Source organism: Passer montanus, unplaced genomic scaffold (genome assembly GCF_014805655.1).
Source record: "Passer montanus isolate IOZ18808 unplaced genomic scaffold, ASM1480565v1 scaffold5, whole genome shotgun sequence".
Lineage (NCBI taxonomy): Eukaryota > Metazoa > Chordata > Aves > Passeriformes > Passeridae > Passer > Passer montanus.
Genome location: NW_024369929.1, coordinates 9,103,176 through 9,127,864, shown reverse-complemented (window position 1 = coordinate 9,127,864; position 24,689 = coordinate 9,103,176). Strand labels below are relative to the sequence as shown.

Here is a 24,689-nt window from a genome sequence, read left to right as displayed (position 1 = left end):
TCAGCAAAATACACCTCTAATTTCATTTGGTGCTAGTTCATTAGCTATGCACTAGGTCATATTATATTGCCCTCCAAGCAACACAAATTTCTCAGCCTGCCTTCTTAGAAAAGCAAAAAGCAAGAACTGCAAAGGGACTAAACCCACTACAGCAAAAATAGAGTTAAAAGAAAATGGTTTCAGTTTCCAGCTCTGAAAGAGGTCAAGGAACAGATTAACTATTATGTCTTTAGCACAAAGAAACAACTTGAACATATTATATTTTTTCAATAATTTAACTATTAATAAAACACTAACTGTGTAGGAAAATAATATAAATACTATGGTGTCAGGTAAATGCAACAGTCCATGGAGATCAAATGTCATTCAACAACAAAATCCATTCAATTATATACCTTTTCCTCAACAGGGCTGAATTACTAAAAACAAGCTAAAAATGCTATTTTTAGCCTTAGAAGGTTATTTTATAGACATTATAAGATGGCAGCTAGAGATAAAAACTGTAAGTATTCCAAAACGGAAGACAAAGGTTTGAGTTTTCTTTGTTTCATTCAGTATTTTGGGCTAAATTCAGTAATATTCTGGAGGAAGACTGCCCTCCTGTGTTCACCCACCACAGCAGGCTGGGCTGAGACAGCCCCTGCAGCTGGAATCACTTCAAGCTGGTGATTTTATTTATTTAATTTTTTTTTTAATAATCACATTACTGATTCAGAGAGCAAAATTAGCCCACCAAATGTTTGCACAGAAATACAAGGCTGGTGAACAGCAGGCCTGTTCCTAGTGCTCTCACAGAAGGTGGCAATGCCTGCTAGCTGGCATCAGGCCTAGAAAGCCATTCTGGGCCTTTAAAATGGCATTGCTGCTTGCAGCTGCTCTTTGCTCTTAACAGAGGCTGCTTATTAAAAGCTCCTAAATTGTTCAATGAAGTCCTAAAGGAATAAAATGCTTGTCAGACACCTTGTAATGAGGTTAGCTGTACTCCTTCACACCAGCTCTTCAAGCTACTGCAGTTCTACGGCACCTATCTTCAGAAAGGTACCAAAAACTCCAGAGGAATGAATCCATCATCACCCACATTTCCTGCACCACATTGTTCCCATGTCAAGAATCCTGTGCTTTATAAATAATTGAAACATGAAAGAACACTGTATGGGAAAACTAGCATTTTAGAAATGGAAACACCAAGGTACACAACAGTGTGTCATGTAGGAAGTCTGACAGTGAGTTGGCAACAGGAGGGACTTCCAGATTGCTGCTTTTAACAATGTCATTTGGTGTGTTAAAAAACAAAATGCTCCTAATTTGGTAGAACTCTTGATAGCTAACTGCATTTGAAAACATTCAGGAAATCATCTAGCCTCCTATGAGCCCTACACTAAAGCACTACAAATCCAGGGGCAAGGGAACAGCTTTGCTTTCAACAGTATTCAACAAGACACAAAGAACTTCAACAGTTGTATGGCCACCTCTAAGAAAAATCTAGGTTTTGTACACTAGCAAACACAAGTCCATTGTTATGGTACTTGTGGATAAAAAGCAGCACACAGATCAATAATTTGAGATGCATGTCATTCTGAGCGTGTGTGTGTGTGCATGCACAACATGCCTTGAGATAAACTCTACTCCAATTAACAAAAATGTATCACTGAATGATCCTTCAATTATTCATTCAGGAAAAACATGAGACTGAGCCAATTCAAAAAACATCCCACATGATTATTCACTTACACATGTATCCAAACCAGTGCTTTCAAATGTGTGTTGTTTTTCATATCAGCACTTGTTTACATTTCTTAGAAATGGTAATCGATATCCAGTGTGAGAATCCTAAGCCCTTCATCTGTGCAAGATATGATCACAAAAAAAACCCACTGACTCTTCCCTTTTTTTTCAAATACTTCTTTACACTACCTCAAACAACCCTTTTTTTGCAGAGAACAAAAAAGGTATTTTGTTTTCAATTATAGGATGGAAACAAGAAAAATTTTTATAAGGGGAGGGAGAAAAAAAGCTATTACTATTCTGTACATCTGCAGGGCATGCACTTGTTAAATCTTTACTTATGAACCCAAATTACTTTTTCCTCACATACGGCCTCATGATTATTCCTTTGTCACTTTGGGAATCACTCAGTTCTTTTTATAGTCTTCAACCACAAGAATTTCACAATTGTTGCAAAGTGATGCTTTTCCTGTAATTGTACTTTTTCTTTGACTGGTTCAAGCAAATAAATAAAGCAAATAAATAAATACGTGTATTTATGTACATAAAGGGAGAGAGATTCTTCCATGGGAACAAGCAAACTAATCATCCCATCTTCTTGCATTCCCCGTAATTCACACTTATTAATAGTTCAAGACACTTACTGGTGTGAGACAGAGTTTTAATTTAGACTAAATATTCTTAACATAAAACCATAAGTGAAATTATTTAAAACCTGAATATAATAATCTCCTTTGTGGAGCTTTCAACACTGTTTCAATTTAAGTTATTGTTTTGCCTCCTGGTAAAGAAGCAACATTTTTTTCCTTCATGGAAAGATCTAGTAAGTGCTGCTTCCCTACAACTTTCATTAATTAAAAAAAATTAAAAAGAAAAATTATTTATGGCAGTGTTAATTCTTCTATTTGTGTACCTGCATTATCAATCTACAGCTTGTTAAATAATACCTAACATTACTTAGCAAACAGAAAGTCCTATATACAACATCCAAACAAAATCAATTAATATGTTCTAACTAACCATTTCTAATGTTCTTTTTCAGAAGGAAACCAAGCACTAGCAAGGACAGCTATGATAATCAAATTAGAGAGCAGTGGATTTCAGGCTACAGCCAGGGCTCACCTCCTGTCAAACACCCCCTCTGGAGATGTCTGCATGGCAGCAGGAACCTCCAGTGCCACTGATATTCCCAAGGGAAGTGAACCAGCAAGAACCTAAGCTACTAAAACACTCACTAAACTAAAGAAGCTAAAACCTCTGGATAGCCAGATGATTGTCTACATCAAGCTCCTATCTCTGTTATATTTTTGCTGTAGGAAAGAAGGACAAGCTTTAGGGAACATGGGACAGTCAGAATGGCTTGCTGTTTGCACAGATGATATAATGGAAACAAAGGCCAGTGTTATGTCTCTAGGACAAACACACCATGCTTCGTTGCCCCTTCTGCTTAGGGTGTTTTGCAATCTCAGATTTTTATCAATTAAAAGGAGAGTAGTATTTTAAGGAAATATTAATATTGCTCTCCTTTTAAATGAACAGAAGGAATAAGGGATTACATCTTCCCATCTTCAGTAAAATGTCCTCTGTATCAAGCTTGTGATCATTAAACCTTTCCATAAGCCGGTTTGAAGGATGAAAAGGCCACTTACTAGGACCAAGCAGATCCTCCCTTTTAAGAAACAACAAATAAATAATAGCAAAACCCCCCAAACCCTGATGAAAAAAACCTGAAAAAATCTATATCATGAGTCTTAAAGTGGAAATAGGCAGTCATGATTAACTGTGTATTCCTTATGGCAATAACTTAATTATACAGAGTGAAACCACAGAGCTTTCAGAAAAGCTTCCTTAATTTACTGGATAATCCACAAGCAATTTCCTTATATGGCTGGAGAGAAATCATTGCTGTGTGCACTAAAGCTGCAAGACAAATGGCCTTACAAACAGAAATCACTGTTGCTAACTGGAATAATAAAAGTCTTGCATCACCATTGTTACACATTCCTTTCATATAAATGCATTGCATATTCTTCTGAGTGTGATAAATTCTCATCAAATCATTAAACAGCTTACTGAATTTATGTAAATTAACAGTGCAGCCTTACAGGGAAATAGGAGAAATAAAGGAAAGGCATTTAGGATTTTCAGTAAAAAAAAAAAATCTTTAAAATTACACTAGATTAAAAAACCCAACACACAGACTTGAGCTTATATGCTTCAGGTAAAAATGAAAACTTGCTTTGTTTGATCACTTAACAATGATGTGATGATAAAAGATGAAACACCAAACATAGTCTGGCTAAGATTGACTGTGAATTCTGATCTTAAAATTCTAATGAATTCTTCTAAATATGACCATTTAGAACTCTTCCTACTCAAGCAAACTGCTTTTTCTTTATGGAAAAGTTAGACCTCATTGAAGAGCAGCCTTCAGCACTAGACTACAACAAATTCTGGTAGAATATAATGGTTACAAAAACCTTCCTTAAAATTTGGTCCAGCTCTTAACAAGACATAATAAAATCCTCACAATATATTTTTCCTCTGCTGGAGGCAGCTCCAAGAGTATTTACTGTTTGCTATGCACAAAGACACATCCTTTTATCTTTACTGCAAAGTGTTTTGGGATGGGTTTCCCTATTTTTTCCCAAACTGTTAATAATTTTTTGAAGTAAACAGACCATATATTTAATATATTTTCTTACACTCACACAGTTACACACTCACACTCAGCCACACTCACTCACTGTTTTCATAATGCAAATGGTCAACTAGAATCACACTACAGTAAGGTATAATTCAGAATTTTAAAATATTAAACTTCCAAATAAAAGTAATTCACTAGCTGTTTATGTTCTGAATGCTAGACCCGTGATAAAAGAGACAAAGCATGGTTAGGTGCCCAAATTAAAATATTTCAACCCTTACAGAGTACACCTATTTTTCATTTACTGTATATATACACCCTAAATTTCTAAAAATTAGGCAGTACTCATTCTAGAGCAAAGCAGCTCAGAATCTGGCAGAAAAGAGCATAATTCAATGATTAGGTTGACTTTTACAGCTTTGTCCATGGAGAAAGTGAAAAAATTGCCACAGCCATAAAGGAAGTAATTTTTAGCACCAGAGTTCAAACAGACCCATAAATAAAACTACACTCATCCACATCACTAGTAAAGTCACATTAAAGAATTTCCACTGTTGAGAAAATATTATAAATAATCCTTGCAATCTATGAAATATGGAAATTTACTACTGCCTTTGGCAATTCCTGGCAGCAATGCTTACCTGGCAATCATCCAACCTGAAGATAACAGGCTAATGTAATCTGTGCTTTTCTCCTATTCAAAGTGTACAGAAATCCCAATTTAATTAGACTGCCTTCCCTCTTTTCACATACACCATGCTTAGAAATATCCATGGATTTAAGGTTTCTTATTTATTAATCATATTAAACCAACTTCAGTGTATTTTGGACGACACAAGGATTCAGGCTCTAGGAAATTAAATCCTAGTTCTTACCCAGAACATTTCCTGCAGGCACTTCCTCAAGATCTTCAAGCTCTCTTCCCATAAGTAAGTAGAGGTTCTCCAAAGTGCAGCACGCCATGTGAGGGACTGCTGGCAGATCATCAGTGGCAGAGCACTGGGATGACAGCTACACAGAGCACAAAACCAGCATTTGGACATTCATCACTTAGCTCTGATAAAAAACTTCTTCCACAAAACCTCCTTGCATTCCAAAGCTTAAAAATACAATCCAAAGCATTTTCATCTCAAACTTCAAATGTTAGAAATCAACATACATTCCCAAAAATCCAGACTTGAGAGGCAAACACATGAATGTTACCAGGAAGATAAAAAATTACACTTTCTTTGGCAAATTTTAGGTGTGTACTACTTCTACCTCACTTTTCATTATCACTGAAAAACAAATGTTTTGAAGTAAATTCAAAAGTAATGAACTTCTTTGATCAGAATCTCAAAACATTTAACACCAGTTTTTCCCAACACTATTGTGGACCTTCTCGTCCCTAAAAAAATTGCTTTTTCTTTCAAATTAAAAAAAAAAAAACAAAACACTAGATTTATGGTTAGCTAATACAACACTGTACTTAAAACTATTTTGGAAATGTTACAGTTTATAATGAGTTTACAGACACAATCAGTTATTAGCTCAACTACCTAAATTACTTTGATACTTTTTTCTCTCTTTTGAGTGAGACACATGTAACAAGTTAAGTCATCAGTTTTTCAAAAGAATACCAAAAGTTACTCCAACAGTTCACAGTCAGCTCTTACCTTATGCAAAGACTCAGCAGGATCATATTTTGGTCCTAAAACAAAGATTTTTTGCCCTCTTTTTACCACGCCACTGAACACTCTGGCAAAAGCAATGAAATGCTCCTTGTTGTCTGCTTCCTGTTTCACTGCCTTTGAGGTCACACTGTCTCCTTCACCAGGGAGCTGTTGCTCTTCACCTAACCAGTCAGAAAAAATATATTAAACATAAAAACACATTCTGTCTCATTATCTAGAGGAAAAAAAATTAATTATATATTATATAGTCACATGTGGCAAATCACAGAATTGTTCCAGCTAAAACAGACCTTTAAGATCCTGAAGTCCAACCCAGCACTGCCAAGTCCACCACAAACCCATGTTCTTTAGTGTAGCATGTTTTAAATATCCCCAGGGATGGTGACTCAACGACCTCCCTGGGCAGCACCTTCTAATGCTTTATGCTTCAAGAAAGTTTTCCTCTAAACCTCCTCTGGCACAACCTGAGGACACTTCCTCTTGTCCTACCACTTGTTACTTGGGAGAAAAGACCAGCCCCCAGAGCTGTTACCCATAAATCCAGTCCTGCTGTTCACACCCTGCTTTTGTACCAATTTTGGCGTTGAAAGTGACTCAGTTTTTAGCAGAGCACCTCCTTGAAGCACCATCTCCCTTCAATGACTCAGAGTACTGAGATCAAGCACATTCTCAGGCTAAGGAACATCAATCTGTGGCACTATTTCACCATTTATGACCTGTCAGCTTTCTTACAAACCCCTCCTCACTCTTGGTTCAGCTCCATGTATTGCACTTTAGACTGGATGATTCACAATGTGGATTTGTAAAGTGCCCCTTGGCAACACTATTAAACATTCTCCTAGAAAATCAGGTATTCAGGTACCACACACCTTTCGTATCACCAGTGTTCCCAGTTACTTCAGGTGAATTTTCACTTGGGGTTTTTTCTGACAGCTCCTTCCCTTGACTTGCTGCCAATTTTTCTGCATGCCTTCGTTTGGCAAGTTCACGCCGATGAGCAATTTCTTCTTGAGTTAATGGCCTACATTGTATTTTGAAACATCAGATTTAGTAATGTCATTTATTTTAAAACAAATTCAATAACAGTAATTAGAATACTATATTTGACATAAGTAAAAACTCATGCAGAATGCCTTTTGTCCTCCAATACAATAATTTTAAGCCAGCTAAAATTAGCAAACTATCTCTACCATATTTAGACTTTCATTTTTCTTCCCAATACAGAGATCAAATACTGTCATTGTTAATTACTTGTGTTATCTTTATTACTTTAAGGTAATCTTTACAGCAAGTGCTCAAATGCAGGGAAGAGTCTTTGTTTGTTAAAGCTCCCTTTCATAAAGTGAATAAACCCATTAAAGAAAAAAATTTAAAACAGACAACAACAAATAATTTTAATAGTCTGATGCACCCATCCACTCACTGGTACACCCTCCTTAAAGCAAAGTGCTTCAGAGTATGATTTAGAGCAATAAATAATAAAAGATAAAGAATATTATCAACATTCTTAAGGCAATATAAAGATACTTGTTTGTCAATGCAAGCATTTTAAACAGCAAAGTGATATTCATTACACATGAATATCTAACAATATTGCCCAAAACTGTCCATTTGATTTTTAAATCTGGTCCTAAATAAAAATATGTTATATGATGCTATCTTCTATTAAATCTTTTTGAAACTAGAAAATAAATTTAGATACTAGTCATATTCTCTTTACCATTATTACTTTTTCCATTAATTTCCCATGTAAATGAGGGGAACCTAATCATTACAGATACTTCTATGAATAATCTATTCTGTTTACTGATTTCAGTATCAACAAATTCTCAAGTAATGTGTTGTTATATGCCTACATTTAAAAATAATCTTTAATGCTGTAACTTAAAAGCAGAAGAAATAATGAAGTTATGTAGACATAATTTTTTTAATGGAACCAGAATGCTGTCAGTGTTGGTTTTGTCTTTTTTTCCCCCCACTGGGAGCAATGAAGATATATATTGCTTTCCAGCATTAATAAATTTCAAAAATAAAAACCAATGTATATTTTATATTATATTAGTATTCTTACTGAAACTCTAACTCCAGAGAAGGAACAGAAGTCTTTCTACCATAAGATTAATTTCTACAGCACAACTGGACAAACCATTCCCAAGTCTTGGTCCATGACTTGAGCTGAAGAAGGTGAACACAATCCCACAGCAAAACCTCATGTACATGATCCCTCCTGCATTTGCTCACATGATGAAGACAAAACCAATAGTCCTTAGTGTTAAGATGGTTTAGGATTTTTTCAGTCAACTGCATCTAGCACACAGCATCAAAACAAGAAGAGCCCTATTAGTAGTTTGAGCGTGTTGGGTAGCCTTGGACAAGTTACTTCCCCTCTTCAGCCTCCACACTTACAAACACTTACGGGTCAAGAATTCCTGAACAGCAACAGCAGCAATGAATGATAAGGAGAAGAAAACCACAGGAAGCACTGTGGACCAGCAGTAATTTTTGTTTACAGAAAAACCATACAAATATGATCTAAACTAAAAAAAAGGCAAAAAAAAATGGACTCACTTTGCTATATCAACCATTGCACATTTGAAATAGGGAAAAACCCTATTAACCACAGGTCAAAGGTTTTATGTGTAGTCAGTAGAAAGAGTTACTGGACACCTACCCTGCTCTTAACTGCATTAATTAGAGGCAGGAAGTCTTGAACAGATTACATGCCTGAGACCAACTCACTGCCAGTAAGGTTTTTATTTATATCATCATCAGGATGGTTTTCTGCATGTAACACTTTCTACAAGAGACTCAATTTAAAAAACGAGACACTTCATTAATCAAAATTCTTCATAGAACTTGAAGAAATCACTTGGAACAGTTATCATGCTTATCTTGAACCCAAATGTTCAATTTGAAGGAGTAAGGAAACTATACAGAAGTTTAAAATTTCTCTAAAAATTACCTAAGAGAGGCCATCAGGATAAAATGTCAGAATTTGAAGCACAGACATTCAGAACTCAGAATCTGGGACAGACATATTGAATGTTACAGAAAAGGAGAATGCAAGAAAATCACCACTTCAAACTTCTTAGCAACTTAGTTTTTTCCTTAAAAAAACCCAAAACCGTCTCTTAAACAGTCATGACAGAATTAAGAATATGTATCTCTAAAATTTCAAATACTGTGGTATTTCTGCTTGGCTTGTTTATTTTACTGCTGAAGAGAGCAAGGCTTAACAATACAAAATGCAAAGCAGATGGTAGAGAAGAAAACTTTTTTATGATTTTTTTTCCCTGAAGGCAGCTGTTCTAAGTTATTTAAAGGTTTGGAATGTCAGAAAAATTTCTAGAGGAGATAGATTGATAGGGAAAGTACAGATCAGACCGCAAAGGGTGACACAAACACAGTCTATATATGACGGCACAGTATACAAACAGGCACTATGTATGCATTCCAACACATCTGATTGTCCAAAAATACTTTTTATTTTTGTAAATAATCCTGAGAGTAAAAGAAAAAAGTTTCTTTGCTTTTTTCCACTTTATGTGCTATTTTTCAATATCAGTATATTTAGGAGTTAAATAGTCCTAACCACAAATATGAAAGGTACCTTAAGATTCTGAATGCACTGGTCTAAGCTGCAATATATATAAACACACTCAGTAATATTCTCATTTTGATAAAAAAGCAGATTGAGTGTAGGTGGGACTTTTACTGCAGGTACAACCTAGACTTCCATCCTGGTTTCTGTCACCATCAATTTCTATAAAATTAGTCACTCCCACTAGTATCATTAGAAATGACAAAAAGATAATGTTGTCAAATAAATCCTTATAAAGAGTGTAACACAATCAAGCAGAACACAGTACAAGATTAATGCACATAAAGCTCTGCAACATTGGCTCTGCAACAAAACCAGTTTCAAATTATACCCTGAATTATTCAACTTCTATGGTAGGCAAAACCAATCAGAAGTAAAATCAGAAGTAAATTTTGAACAAAAGCTGCCCACACGAAAAGAAAGCTTTCTTCTTCTTCCCCCCTTCCCCTTTTTAGTTCCATTAGAAAGGAACAACATCCTCATAATACTGGCAGAAAGAAAAATGGCAACATGCAGTCACACAAAAAGCAGCAAATAAAAATTCTGTGGAAGAAAGAGAGAATCCCTCACTCCAGAGAAATGCTACAGCACCCAGACACAGGAGCCTGGCAGAAGTAATGAAATGGAGCTGGCACAGAAGGGTTACCACATCATTACCAACTCATCTTAAACTCAAACATGTGGTGAACAAATGCTATGGAAATAATAATATGGGCAAGGGTATCATATACATGCCATTGACATTTAATAGATTGCTGATTAAAGGCATTAGATTTCAGGTAATGTAAGCAAGCTCCTGCTGACTACTTCTCTGATTCCCACATTCCCCCAGGATAACACATTTAGTTCAAACTGAATGACAACTAAACTTCCTTATGCAATCAATCCTCTGAGCATGACAGCTTTTCTACTCTTTCACATTATTAAAGACAGACGTCAAAAATTCACACAAAAAGAGTGAATAATCAGAACAAAACTGCCAAAGATAAATTTGTCTTTGATTACTGAAGTGTTATGTTTATGTTTTTAACCTCCAGACCATTTTAAAAAGGAAACACCACAGTCAAAACATCAACTGCTTTCTGAAAGACTAATAGTGCTGCCAACAAACGTCTGTGATACATCTCTCATGCCATGAACAATGGTTTCCAAGCCCTGAGAATGCTTTCTCTCCATACAGCTTTTTCCAGTTTAAACTTCATGAGCCCATGGACAGATGTTTGACTTCACAAGGTGTGGATGGAGTAATTTCTGATAACATCTTTAGATCCATGTAATTAATAGAGAATCCTGTTCATGACTCTGCTCTTCAGAATTAAGCTCTAGTGAAATCATTGGCTGCTGCTCTGCTCACCTGGCACTCAAAGAATCCTGTCAGCAACATCCCTAAGGACAGCTTGGGCAAGCACAGTTTGCTACATTTCAGTACAGTGTAGTGGTCTCCCATACACTTTAGAAGCTCATAAATTTCTGGATTAAACTACTTAATGTCTATTTCCATTCACAAACTAATGTAGATCTACTCAGCTCATTTACTATCAGCTCTATTGCAGTGAGACTGGTACACAATTCACAGTAGAAATAAATGTGTTAACACAAAAGAAACAACTGAAAATTATCCAAATCACAACTTACACAAAATTTCATACAACAGACTTAGAGGTCTCTTTCAACAGGGAATACTCAACTGTTTGTGTTACATTACATAGCAGTTATCATTCATTCTGAGACACTTAATGAAATAAGGTATCAATCCCAAGCTGTCACACTGCCTGGAAAACACTCTGCCAGACTGATAGAGCAACCTCTGATTTATCTCACATGCTGAATGTGCAAAAAAGAAAAAAGTAACTTGAAGCAAAACTCTTCCAACAATGTTACAAGCTTTACTCACTTAAGCTCACCATTACACAAACTATAGTATAGCCAGAGATTCCAATTTCAACCATTACTCTATATTTCTTTCTTAGATCAGTTGCCAAGGTCTTAGCCAGATTCAAACGTGTACTATTACTGAAATCTATTTCATGATAACCATAACAGGAGTTTTAATTTTTGAAAGGCATTTATTATTTATGCATCTGGATGCCAAATTCAGATACTAACCTGTAAATCTGACAGCCCATTCAGATGATACACGTCCTATTCATTTCTAGTGAACAAACTACAATTTAGAACAAACTATTAATGAAAACAGAAGATAATGGGTTCTGATCACACTGAAGCTGCTGCAAATCATATTGCCTTAAACACAGAAATTAATCTACTTGCAAGAAGATAGTAATTTATTACAGAGCTTGGAGCTTTATACAGGTTCTCATTTTGATCAATGTCATTTCAGCTGAAGCTCTGGCAAAAATCACAGAATTTTTTTCCCAATACACTTTTTAGAAAACATTAGAAAGAAAACAAATGAAGCACACTACAATCTGTTTGTTTAAGAGATGCTAACAAGCTGTAGCACGAAACAAAGAAACAACTATCACTGTAATTTCATGCAGATTGTATGGAGAAGTGTCTTTCAGAGTGACCCCTATGAAAAAAACCAGTCCTGATTTCAAGCTGACTGAGGAGAAAGAACCACCTTTCATATTATCTGGAGGAAAATAATAGAGGTATTATAGGTTTTATACCTCCCAGGCAGTAATGAAATATAATTTTAGTGCACTAGCTTATCTGTTCAATAGACTTTTCTTTATTACCACTGGAAAGTAGAAATAGAATTTCTTCAGTACACTTTATTTATTTACATTATTCAGGATTATAAGATGGACTTGAGGTAACATAAAAGGTCTGCTTCCTATTGTTCACTTTGCATTATATCACTGTGAGTTTTACACATAAAGCTTTACTAAGTACGTAGATGATTTCATCATAACAAACATTTTCTTAACATTTTACATTAAATTTGGAAGCAATTCAATTAACTACTAAATATTTCTCTTTTACACTGGGTTATCTGAATTGGTGGGAATTAGCAAATAATTGCAGAAGATCAGACAGAAGAAACTGGAAGACAAAACACTTGCAATTCTCATTTCTTTACAAAACCTGGTAAAAACTAATGACATAGTGGTACCATACAAAAAGTCAATTTACAAATCTTTCCAAGGAAAGATAAATATAAGCTGACAACCTGCTTTAACTTGACAACTAACAATTTTCCCATGTATTCTGCCACTTAAACAGTAAAAGCAAAATCATACCAGCTTTAGTATAGAATCTATTAATTTTAAAGTGACCTTCAAGGAGATATTAGTTGCCAACAGCAGTCTCAAAGGAGATTGTTTTAATTAAAAATCCATCCTTTGTTATCATTTACTGTACACCCTGGACTTAGAAGAGCTTTTTGCTTTTCCCAACTAATGCTTAATAAGCATTACAAGGAGATGGCAGAAATAAGGCAAACTATCAAAAAGGACATAGTCAGTTTGAATCTTCCAACAAAGTTATGAAAAGGTAACCTTACCCATACTGCCTCATAAAAGGAAAAAAGACACACTAGCATAGAGCTACATTTTTCCCCTCTGGAGGAGAAGAAAAATCTTGCAAAAAAATCTGAAGAAAACTCTGAGATTTTTTACATGCTTTAACATGCTTAAAATCAGTCCTTCCCCACTCCCAAGGGATGCAAATAACCTTAGGTGAGCCCAGCAGCCAAACATCAAGATACACAAGAGCACAGCTGTGGCTCCCCAAAATTAACAAGCAGGTGAAACACACAACATGGATTAATGTTCTTCAATAGGAAAATGTGAAACAATTTGTAATGGACATAGTGTAGATATTCTGTTTCTGCCCATGTTCAGACATTCTTATGGAGCACCCTCATGGAATGCCAGTTTAAACACTGGATCTCACATGCTGCACTCACCACCACTCAGTTCTGTTAAGCACAATCTTCACTGAGTAAGTAGCACACAATGACCAATACAATTAAAACTATGCTCAAGAACCACAGGTACACAATGCAGTGTTTTTAAAACACTTGAATTATTCAGAGTACTTTCTTTCATTAGAACTAACTTCCTTTCCCAATTTATTCAAGAACTGCTTATCTGTAGAATCTTAACAAATCAAGTATTGAGAATTACCCATTTAGTTCTATTGCTGTTTTTCAATTAACGGAGGCCAACTGTCACTTCAAAACACAGACATTACCTAATCAGCAAAAATCCCAAAGTACTAATAATGACCCATTCTCTCCAAGAAAAACACATGTGGTTTCATTTTAATATTAGCTAATTAGTAAGTAATTGGATTATTTAATACAAAGGCCAGCCAGAAATACTTTTCACACAAACTACAGAGCAACACATTAAAATTTTCAATGCAGTGAATAAACAGGGAGAAAGGAGAGTAACTACAATACTGAAAATTTCTGTCTGGCGTATGTAAAAGCCACCTGTGCCCCTATTTCACATACTCATCACCTCAAAGCCTCTTGATTCTCCCAACAAATAAAAACCCAGGTCATTATCAGTGACAGAACAGCCAAAAAGTGCTGGCCTCAGCGCAGTAGCCTCTGATAACTGGAGCCCATTCCCAGGAAAGGAGACAAAGCAGGAATGGCGCTGCTGTGCCACACCTGAGCGAGAGCTGCTGTGCCAGAGACACTTCAGGACAGCACTCGAAGCAAAACTGCACCATCTAGTGTCTGCTCAGCCCATGCACACGGAGCACCTTCTCCCGGAGTGCAAACACTGCAAGGAAGATTTCTGCTGCAAGACTCCTAGTACACAACCTCGATGAGAAAAAAACTGAAATAAACCTAGCAAGTGCAAGAAAAATCTAAGGTAGTAGCAAAGCTTTCAAATATTACCACAGTAGAAGAACTGCTGTTGACATAAAGATTAAACACAGTCTAATTTAGTAGGAAAATTATCATTTTTTATATTACTTTGCTGTACAGTGACAATCCCCCCAAAAACATAAAATGGCCAGTTAAAATAGAAGTTGCCTACTGCAAATGCTCCAGAGGCTTGGAGGGATGAAAGGTTAAGATGAACCTCATTCTTGTAAAGTCATCAGAAAAGTAAATCTCACTCTTGTAAAGTCATCAACATTTCTTCTGCACAAAAAGCTGGTGGTTAAAGTAGTATATTTAAGTGTGCCAGGAAAATGAGATCTAGAAGGACCCACTCCTCAAAGAAAATAGGATGGCTATTAAAAAACAAGGCTGTAACAAAAAAAAAAAAATCTTCCAAACCTGCCAGAAAAAAATTCTTGGAAGTGCATTAATGCCTATCAGATCTCTACAAAAAGTCAGTCAAGGTTTGGACTACTTTAATCAACCCTATTTTATTTTGCTGTTGCAATGGACAGGATGATCACTGAGCTGTTATCCCCAGTCTGATGGCAAGTATTCCTTGGTACAAACACAAGCTGGTACGATCATGCCAACACAACCTTCCTGAAAAACCAAGAAAGTTTTATAACTCCATCATTTTCACCAGACATCCCAAAAGTGCTTTACCCTGCATGCATTAGGATGAGCCCTTTGGACAGCAGTACTATTCTCCAGCAGATTTGCTGTATCTTCTAAAACCACTATGATTAAACAAATAATCTCCTGAACTCGCTCAGAAAATCCTTACCAGCAGAAAAGACTTGACTGCATTTCAATAATTCATTAATTATTTTCTCAGGTCTAAACCAACTTATCCATGCCTTCAACATATTTTTTTTCCCTCCCAGAAGTAACTAACACAGATGAGAAGGTAAAATGTTACATTTTCCTACCTCGGTTTATTCTGTGGCAATGCCTTTGCATCAACAGGAAACATTTTGGAAACAAAGACAATAACCGGGGCTGTTTCTTCACTACTGCATTTCATAAAAGCTGAAACAAAACATAAACACAAGTTATTTTTGCATTTTTCCCCAAAAAGTATGGACAAAGCTATGACTTGACATTAATTTTGTAGGCATTACTGTCCATTTCCAGTTTCCATAGATAATATGCTAGGACAAATCAACAAGAAAAAGTAGAAAAATTCTCTGGCCTAATCATTTGATAACACTGCCTGTATCTTCAAGTGTGTTTCACAATAAAATGAACAAAACTTCAAAAACAGAACTCTTGATAAAAAAACACATATACCCCAATTACACAACTTGAGTTTACAGGCTGATTTATATCACAATGGAAACCAGAGAGCAGCACAGGATCAAGACTGAACACTATTTATTCAGTACCTCAAAGTATTCTCCTTCCTTTCAAACTAAAGGAAGAAGTCCTGCAAATGTCCAGATGCTCACAAAACCCTAAAACTTCACTGCAAGAACAGATATTCCTCAAAAGGTAAAAGAGTCACACAAAACTCATTTGATGTGTAGGAAATTCCCATTAACCATTTTTTCCATCCAACTTGAAACACATAAATTCAAACCAGACAATACTGTGCAAAACTTCTAACATAGAAACTGAATCTTCTCCTACACTTCTCCCTTTTATCTGAAATATGAAAAGACCAATATTTTAATATGAAATATGAAAAGAGCTGAGGCAAACAAAAGCACAAGACTACTACTAAAAATTAGCAAAATACTCACTAAATATGGAAATCCACTACCTGTTCATAACCAAGAGCAATAAGATCTAAGTTTACAGAAGCAAATTTCTTCCAATTAACTTACATTAATACAGTGTTGAATACTGCCTGGAGAATACCATGGTTTTAAATCCTTTAAATAAAGGATGAAAAGCCAGTTTTGTTACTCCTGGGAAACAATTCTGAACAGCCTGTCAATTTGATGTTCACATCTCATTTTTAATTGACATTTGATATCTCATCCTCTTAGATTTCTTGAAGCTCTCCTCAAAACACTGTGCTGTGATTAATTATTCATTACTAAAATCTAATCAATACACTTGCAAAAATTAAATCCAAATTCAAACCACTGCTGGCTAAAAATTAATGATTTTAATACACAAGTTAGCAAAATATTCAATTCTCAATTACATAATGACTTCCACAGTTCAGAACTAAAAGCAAGTATTAACCTTGCATTCTTGTAGAACTCCCAGTTTCAGTCCTGGACTCTATATCACCTGCAGCTTAAGTTGTCTAAAACCCAGGAATATATGGGATGGAAGAAAAATGCGTGGCCATAAAACTATGACATGTCAATGCCAAACATCAACAAAGTTACTGGAATATTTATAAATTTACATATAAATTACTGTACATCTTACAAACCAAAGGCAAACAAAACCACCAGGCCAGAAACAACCTTCATGTTAATGGGAGAACACCTACTTACCATTTTTCAGTTCCTGAGTTTCTGGTGGCAAAGAATCAAATGTTCTTGCTCCAACACACATCAGCTTTTCCACTCTCTCTGCTGGGATGTCCAGAGGACTGGGAATCTTATTACACACCATGGCTAAAACACATTATGTTAAGGATACATATTTGTATTTTCTTACTGAATGCAACCAGCAGCACAAAGGCTTTCAATGCTTCTTTAACTGAGCCTCATGCACTAACTGCCAGCAGAGCAGATCCAAAATCCAGCTCTGCTGTCACACTGCATTCAGGTCCCTCTCAGGTCAGCAACAATTTTTTGCCATTTATCAGGAGCAGAGTTAAGGAGGGGCGGCCCCCCACCCCTAAGTGCAGCTGGGATACTGAAAACAGCACAACTGTGGCAAGATTACAGAAGTAATTAGTATTTATACATCAATAATTTGTGCACATCTACCATAATATAAGATATATCATATTATAAACAATGGACACAGCTGACAAACAGCATAGGCTGATTTTAAATTGAGAAATTTTATGCCTAAAGCTTAACACCAGACATCTACAGAACTTCATGGACACATGGCCTATAACACTGCTATAAACAGGAGATCAGTTTCTACTCCAGGAAAACCACTAAAACCTGAAAATAAAACTACATAAAGAAACTGTATTGTCAAATTGCCTCCAGTTTCATAACTTTGTGTCCTAAAAATAAGATGTGCAAAAGCACAAAGTTGGTAGAAATGTAAAAATAATGATATGTCATTTGTAATGTTATAAGCAAGAAGATAGGTCCAGCTAGCTTAGGCACAGACACTAAAAAAACCAAAATCAAATTATACCAAATCGCACAGTGAAACATGTGAGCACACTCAGAAGTCTGAGAACTGCCAACAGAAAAAAAAATTTCTATTTTTTTTTGAAGGATACAAAGGACTGCATCAGATATTGGGAGCCACTGGCTACAAATGGCATTCAGATGAACTTTTGGGTCTGCATGCCGCGACTCCCGGGCACCAACTCTCAGTCCCAAAGAGGTAACTATCTTTTCTATTTTCTCTTTGTCTCTGTAAGGAAAATAATAAATGGATTAAAAATCCACAGAAGCAATGTATAACTAGCATCTATTATTCTTGAGTATTTTAAAAAAATCACCAAAGCACATGGAGAGAGATGCCATGGAAACTTTATAGATGTTCTCACCTTTTCATAACAGCCTCATACAGACTCCAAATGTTGTCCAGCACCAGCTGCACAAACAAAGGTTTCTTTCCTTTTGACTGGTAGAAGATAAAAACAGCTCATTACCAGCAATTCCTCACTTTTGCAATAGGTTTAAGACTGCACTTTTCATTAGGAACATGTAAAACCTTTATTCAAAATCAGTAAGTCTGTCTTTAAGAATGGTATAAGGCACAAAATAAACATGAAATCTAAAAGTGGAGGACAAAGGTTTCAATTTCAGAAAAAGAACCTGATAAATATGGCACATGACTACCTTGAGCCTGCTTATCACCCCTTTCATAACTATTAATCATCACCTATGTAAAAAGCAAATAAATCATGATTACATGAAAATAGGGCAACTACTCTCTCCTACTTTAACTTTTAAAGGTGGAAATGCTAGAGAAGTGTAGTTTTCAGACCAGGGCTTCAGTGCATCATTCAATGGAAGTTCCCTATAGCAAAAAACATTTTGTAAAATCCTAAATCCGAAGGTAAATGTGAATATCCTAAACCATTAGCTTTGGAAGAGCTCTTCACAGAGGACAGAGACCCAGTCACTACTGTTGCATCTACACTGTTTATGTTCCTTTCATCTTGTGTGTTTCACTCGATGCTGAAACCTTAAAGCTGCAATGTCCCTTATTCAGTGAGCACTGGAAGATGAGATTTCCTCCATGCAGCATTTGAGTGGTCAATTTTGGAATGTATTATGCTCCAAGAGTTGTTGCAAGGCTGTTCTGGTGACTTTATACCTCCATTAACACTGAGTCAACACGCACTGAGGTCAAGTCTCAGAATACACTATGAGGAACAGAATCAGGGAAGGAAAAAAAGTGAACTCCAAAATAAACATCAGGATATATTTTTGACGCCCTCCATACCTGATCACCTTTCATTATCTTCTTTGCTTTTGTATTTAGATAATAATCTCCCCATAAAGTCTTCATAAGTACTGCAGGCTTGATCCCAATTTTTTGGCTATACAGTTTGGCAAAATGTTCAATTCTGAAAGCAAAGAAAACATATTTTGATGAAAGTGTAATGTTTTTTACAGCAACAGCTTATCTAAAAATCAGACAAAAATCTCAAATCTTTGTTTTACTCCCACTTTTCCAATTGTCTTCACTTTAGTTCACATTGTTTAACATTTACACCTGCAAAAATATTTAGTCATAACAGATCAAAAACATCAACAGTATTTGAACGGCTTTGTTTTGTTTTAAGCTAGCTTCAAGGCTTTACTTGAAATAAACATTTGTGTACTATCCCCTCATCAAAAACTCAAAAGCATAACACAAATCTTATAAATACATTAGTGATGACTCTTGAACTTACACTTTGAAGGACTTCCTTAAATGACACATTTAACTATGGTCTGGGACCAGAATAGAAGATGTTAAAAACCAAGCATTGTTTTGAGTCACGCTTCAGCCATCAGATGGTGGTAATTATTTTTAATTAACCACTTATGAAAATTCTTGTTGTTTGAATCAATACTTGAATAATGAGTAAACCAAAGAAAATTATACAAAACTGTAATGCCATAACTATGTTGTAAAGCCAAGTGTGTTGTTCAGCAATCCCCATGAGTTAACAAAAGCTGCCTGCTTAACCCAGAGAGGGAGTCCTGAACATGCTATGGTTTCCTTGCTGAAAATGTTCTGTGAGCAGTAATAAAAAATATTTCCACATATTTGCTCCCTGTGCATGCAGAAAAAAAAATACACAGTTATAACCATAACAATCAGAACAGTGCTATTTGCTAATTTTTCCTTTGAAATTCAGAATTCTTAAGTTTGTACACAGCTAAAAGAAAAGGACCTGTCCATATCAGCAACACATAAGCTGCGAGTTCTGAGCTAAGCCTGAAGAGATTTCTGTTCCAGAAACTACCTAAGCTCTCAATTCAGGGAGAACTTTTAAGATTCTTGTGCCAGCAGCTCCTGCATATATATTAATGGCATTTTTCAACACTTGAGAATTGTGAGAAAAGCACATGTACTTACCACATTGGATGAGGCTGGCACTGCCTAATAAGTTAATTTTTTTCTGCTAATATCTTCAGGAAAAGAACCCACAACCAAGAAACAGCAGTCAAGACTTTCCATGATTAAGAAAAAGCTGCACTGATCCATATTTCAGCACACAGTACTGTAGCTGGCAGTCCAGAAGAACCTCTTTAAAGTAATTAAGAAAAATGTTCTTTTTTGCCCTCTTCATTATATGATTCATCAGAGCCAGGGCTTGACAGTTCATCAGAAGAAAGAAACTAGTCTTGAAAGATAATTAACCTAAAATAGCCTATTTTATTTTTCCTTCCTTCTCAAGGGACAAGAGCTGTTTGTGTTGGACAACAAACTACGCATGGCACCTTATTTACAGTCTGACTTGGATTTAAAAATCGTGGAGATAATTTTCTGCAAGGGCTCTGCAGTACTGAGACATTCCCTGTGTCACCACCGAGCTATCCCTGTAATTACAATTTCAGGATGAAGACAACGCCTCCACCTCGTGGCCAGCGACCAGAACACGGGCACTGCTCACAACCTGCAGCCCTCCCCTCCAAACAGAGCACCCTGAACCAGCTCCTCCTGCCCCGCTCGCAGCTCCTGGCCTGGTCTGCTGCAGTGTATCCAACAGCAGCAAGTACAAAAATACTGTTTACCAGGCTAGGCTGGACCCCACTGTGGGCTCAGAAGCTCCTGTGTAAGTCAAACAGGGATCCCTGTCACTCAGATAATTTATACACAGCAGCATATCACAGAAGAATCTAACAAACATCTTTAGAAATATGATACAACCAAAATACTTTAAGATTAACAGCAGTAATCAATTTTTTAAAAAGGGCCGTAATTAAATCTCAAACTTACCCAAAACCCCAGCCATCAATCGCACTGGCAAACACCACATTTCCATGTTCTGGTGAAAAATAGAGATGTGAGTCATCAGTGTCTTCCAATCCAGTACTCCAGTCATAAATTTGATCTCCTGGTGATGCGTCTGAAAGGGTTTCACTTTCTGTTTCTTTTTCAGCTCTTTCTTCCAACACTTTGGAGGTAAAAAGTGTTCCAGTGACTGCATTGATCTAGAGAAAGATATGTAAAAACACCCTCAGATTCATTCACTCTTTCACAACCCTTGCAATTAAAATGTAATTTTCCCACCCTGGAAAACATAAAAAGAGAAGCTGTGTTAACAAGCTAGCATGGCTGTGATTCATTTGGCAATTAAAACACACCTAATTCCACACATTTGAAGACCACAGGAGTTTATGTTTTGACATAAACACCCTGAAGTTTCCAAATTACACACACCAGGACAGAATCAAAGTATCACATGTAACACACTTTGTCTCTCAGAACAAGGAATGGTGAAATAGGAAAATAGGAACTTGTTTCTGCCAACAAAGCAAACAACAGAGGGCAAAGGGAAACCAGGCAGATAAATGCTCCCAAGTGAGATTGGTGGGGGGGAAGAGAAGTTTGAGAGCAACTTAAACTACAATTCAAAAGATGAAACATTATTCCGACATAAATCTATCAATATCAAGAACAGTCTACCTCGAGTAAGTTTAAGCAATTTAGGAGAAGAACAAAACATTGAGCACATTACTTCTAAAAATGAAGACTTTTCCTGATGACCTGTAAAGAGGCATTTACCACCCTTTTCTCCATCACAGGCATTCTGGATAAACCTCAAAGCAAATCAGGAATAAGATGCACCTTAATGTTAAAAATCAGACTGGATGCTACACAGTGCCACAAAATCTGCTGTGTAAATGACACCTCAGCACAAATACCTGCTCTAAGATATTCTTAAGGTGCAAATATGCTTCCTGAGGGGTGAGCTTCAGCTCCACAATCAAGCGGTCGATTTTGTTAATCACCAGGACAGGACGGATGTTTTCCAGCCATGCCTGCCGCAGGACTGCCTGAGTCTGAGAAGGAAAGAGTTTTTGAAAACCCCATTAAAGAAAGCCTGACAGCACCAAAAAGACAAAATGTTAAAAAAAATTCAAATATAATTCTGAAATTTAATAAACACAGTAAAGGACAGGCTGACACTCAAACCAGAAATTGTACTCCCATGGTGTTAGTTGTTGAACAATTCTGCAGAATGGTGGGATTTCATGGCAAAAACACCCAAAATAACAAAAACCAAACTATTTAGAAAAGTAAGCCATGAAAAAAATCTACCTCATTACTTTGTGTATTCTCTTCCAAACCCTGAAAGCCCACATAAATACAGGAAATTATTTCCCTTGAGACTTTTCTCTATCAAAGTATTCCATTACACCTGAAAAAATACCCAGTGCTTCAACCCTGCTTCTCTACACCCATTCACCAGCACTGTTTAGTTTTTCAGCACAACTATGATTTTTACTACTTTCACAGCTCAACTGTATTGTCATTTGTTAAAAATTTTGTAAAGCTTCTTAGACAGCTTGTCTTTTATTTCTATATAACCCACTTCAGACTTTGCTTACTCCCCTCTTCCTCTACTTAATACACTTTATTTCACCTGTGGACAGACTCCTTCAACAGCATCCACCACTATGATGCAACCATCACAGAGTCGGACAGCAGTAGATACTTCTGAAGAAAAATCCACGTGCCCTGGGGAGTCTATTAAATTAATCAGATACTCCTGATCACCTAGGATCAAACAATAAATTAATATTTCAGAACAGTTTTCAAAGATATTTCTTCCAGCCACCCAGTTAGATTGCTTCAGCTATTATTTTTTAATGTCCTGACACTAACTACACTGTAAAAACCCTTACAGTACAGTGTAACAGGTATCTCAACAAAGAAGTAAGACTGTACTAAAACATGAGTTTTTCTGAAAGGTCTTGCCTTTAAGTGATTCAAGACTCAAGATCAAAATATACATTACTTATATCTAATAATAAAAGGTGAGGCAACTACTCTCACGGCCTCCACTCAGAGATACGACTGACGATGTTTTTCCTGACCCTGAGATGGAACTCAATTACCTTGGCTGATTTACTTGCCTAAGTCTCTGCAGAATTACAGCCTAACACTGAGAAACACAGAAGTCAAAGTTGTACACAGAAATCACAACAGCAACAACGAAGAGACAGGGGAAATTAACAGAAATGTATAATACAATTTATACAAGGCAGCATCAACAACCTACCTTTCACAAAGTGCAGTGAAATTGCACTAGATTTCATTGTTATTCCTCGGATCTGCTCATCTTCCCTACTGTCCAGGTATCTCAGCTGAGTACAGAAACAAAAGAAAAACAGTAAGTCTGTAGAAACATCTTCACAATTTACTTATCAACTGTCAGAGTATGATGGTGAGAAAACAAGGTTTAGCAAGACTATAGATGGAATTCCTTAATGATCCAGAATTTACAACCCCAGCACACAGAGACCAGAATTCTGTTAGAAGTGACAGTGTAACTCTACCTTTCCTGCCAAGCGGCTGGAGATTATTCCATTGCTAGATATAAGGCAATCAGCTAGAGTGGTTTTGCCTGAAAAGAAAAATAAATTGCTTAGACTAAATGAATATTAACGATGGCAAAAGATGCCATATAGTATTCTAAGACATCAGCATTAATAAAGACTATGAAATGCCATGAAGAGTACAAATTAACTTTCAAAAACCAAATCAAATTACTCCTGTTGCATGCACACAAATTTATTTTTGAAGAGTGGATGCAAATTTACCTGTCATGGCCAGAAGAGCAGTGGAAATAGCAAACAGTACTAAGGACCTCATTATAATATGCAATTAGACAAAATATTTGTGTTCTAAAAAGGGTGGTTACTATTTCCACCTACATAACAAGCTTGTTCTATGAAGAAAACATAGAAAAATATTATTCTGCCTCTTAAACACATATTAAATTCACGCCAACATTCACCATCATAGCAAACATTCAATTTCAACTATTCATTCAATTTCAAACTATTCATTCAATTTCAAACTATTATAGTGTGGCGCTCTGTTACCTAAAACAAGCTGAAACAGACCAAGGAAAGATGCATAAAGCAGATTTACTTTCCTGAATCTTGTTCAAGACAGTTTAAAGCTAAATGCACAAAATCCTACTACTTGAGAACAGCGAACAAAGTATCTCACAAGATATTCAGACACACAAGAGGAGCAGGCAGAAGCCCTGCCTCACCGTGATCCACGTGGGCCAATATACAGATATTCCTGATGCCGGACGCCTTCTTCTGGAGGCCAGCCATCTTCCCCACGCTTGTGAGCACCATGCTGGCTAATGCTGCGAACGGAGCAAAGTGTTTTACCGAGGTGTCAGCCTGAGGAAAGGCTTTGGTTTTTAATGACGCACACTGAGATTGGAGCCGCTCCTCGGGGGAGGCTCCGCACACGCCGAGCGCCTCACGACCCCGGGACCGTGCCTGCGCTTGGAGCGCGCCTCAGGAGCGCGGCCGGGCGCAGCCCTGGCTGGCAGCGGCACAAACCTCACGGTTCCCCCGGCCCCGCTTCGCCCCCCCCTCCCGCCGCTCCGAGCGGCCCCGGGGCCACCCCAGGCTGGGCACAGCGCTGCCCTGCGGCTCG

General features: G+C 36.7%; 1 protein-coding gene across 1 annotated transcript in view; it reads right to left on the bottom strand.

Moving 5' to 3' along the window:
* EFL1 (elongation factor like GTPase 1) overlaps positions 1 to 24,542 on the bottom strand; it is a 63,059-nt gene extending 38,517 nt beyond the window's left edge. Inside the window, exons 1-14 of the mRNA XM_039723458.1 lie at positions 24,289 to 24,542; positions 23,564 to 23,631; positions 23,287 to 23,371; positions 22,648 to 22,781; positions 21,926 to 22,063; positions 20,997 to 21,211; positions 19,008 to 19,131; positions 18,103 to 18,179; positions 17,830 to 17,966; positions 16,913 to 17,035; positions 15,389 to 15,488; positions 6,915 to 7,066; positions 6,028 to 6,206; positions 5,248 to 5,383 (exon numbers count right to left, since the gene is read on the bottom strand). Coding sequence (XP_039579392.1) covers positions 5,248 to 5,383; positions 6,028 to 6,206; positions 6,915 to 7,066; positions 15,389 to 15,488; positions 16,913 to 17,035; positions 17,830 to 17,966; positions 18,103 to 18,179; positions 19,008 to 19,131; positions 20,997 to 21,211; positions 21,926 to 22,063; positions 22,648 to 22,781; positions 23,287 to 23,371; positions 23,564 to 23,631; positions 24,289 to 24,379 — 1,759 coding nt within the window. The 5' untranslated portion in view covers positions 24,380 to 24,542. The remainder of the gene's footprint in view (positions 1 to 5,247; positions 5,384 to 6,027; positions 6,207 to 6,914; positions 7,067 to 15,388; positions 15,489 to 16,912; positions 17,036 to 17,829; positions 17,967 to 18,102; positions 18,180 to 19,007; positions 19,132 to 20,996; positions 21,212 to 21,925; positions 22,064 to 22,647; positions 22,782 to 23,286; positions 23,372 to 23,563; positions 23,632 to 24,288) is intronic.
* Between the last annotated feature and the right edge of the window lie 147 nt (positions 24,543 to 24,689).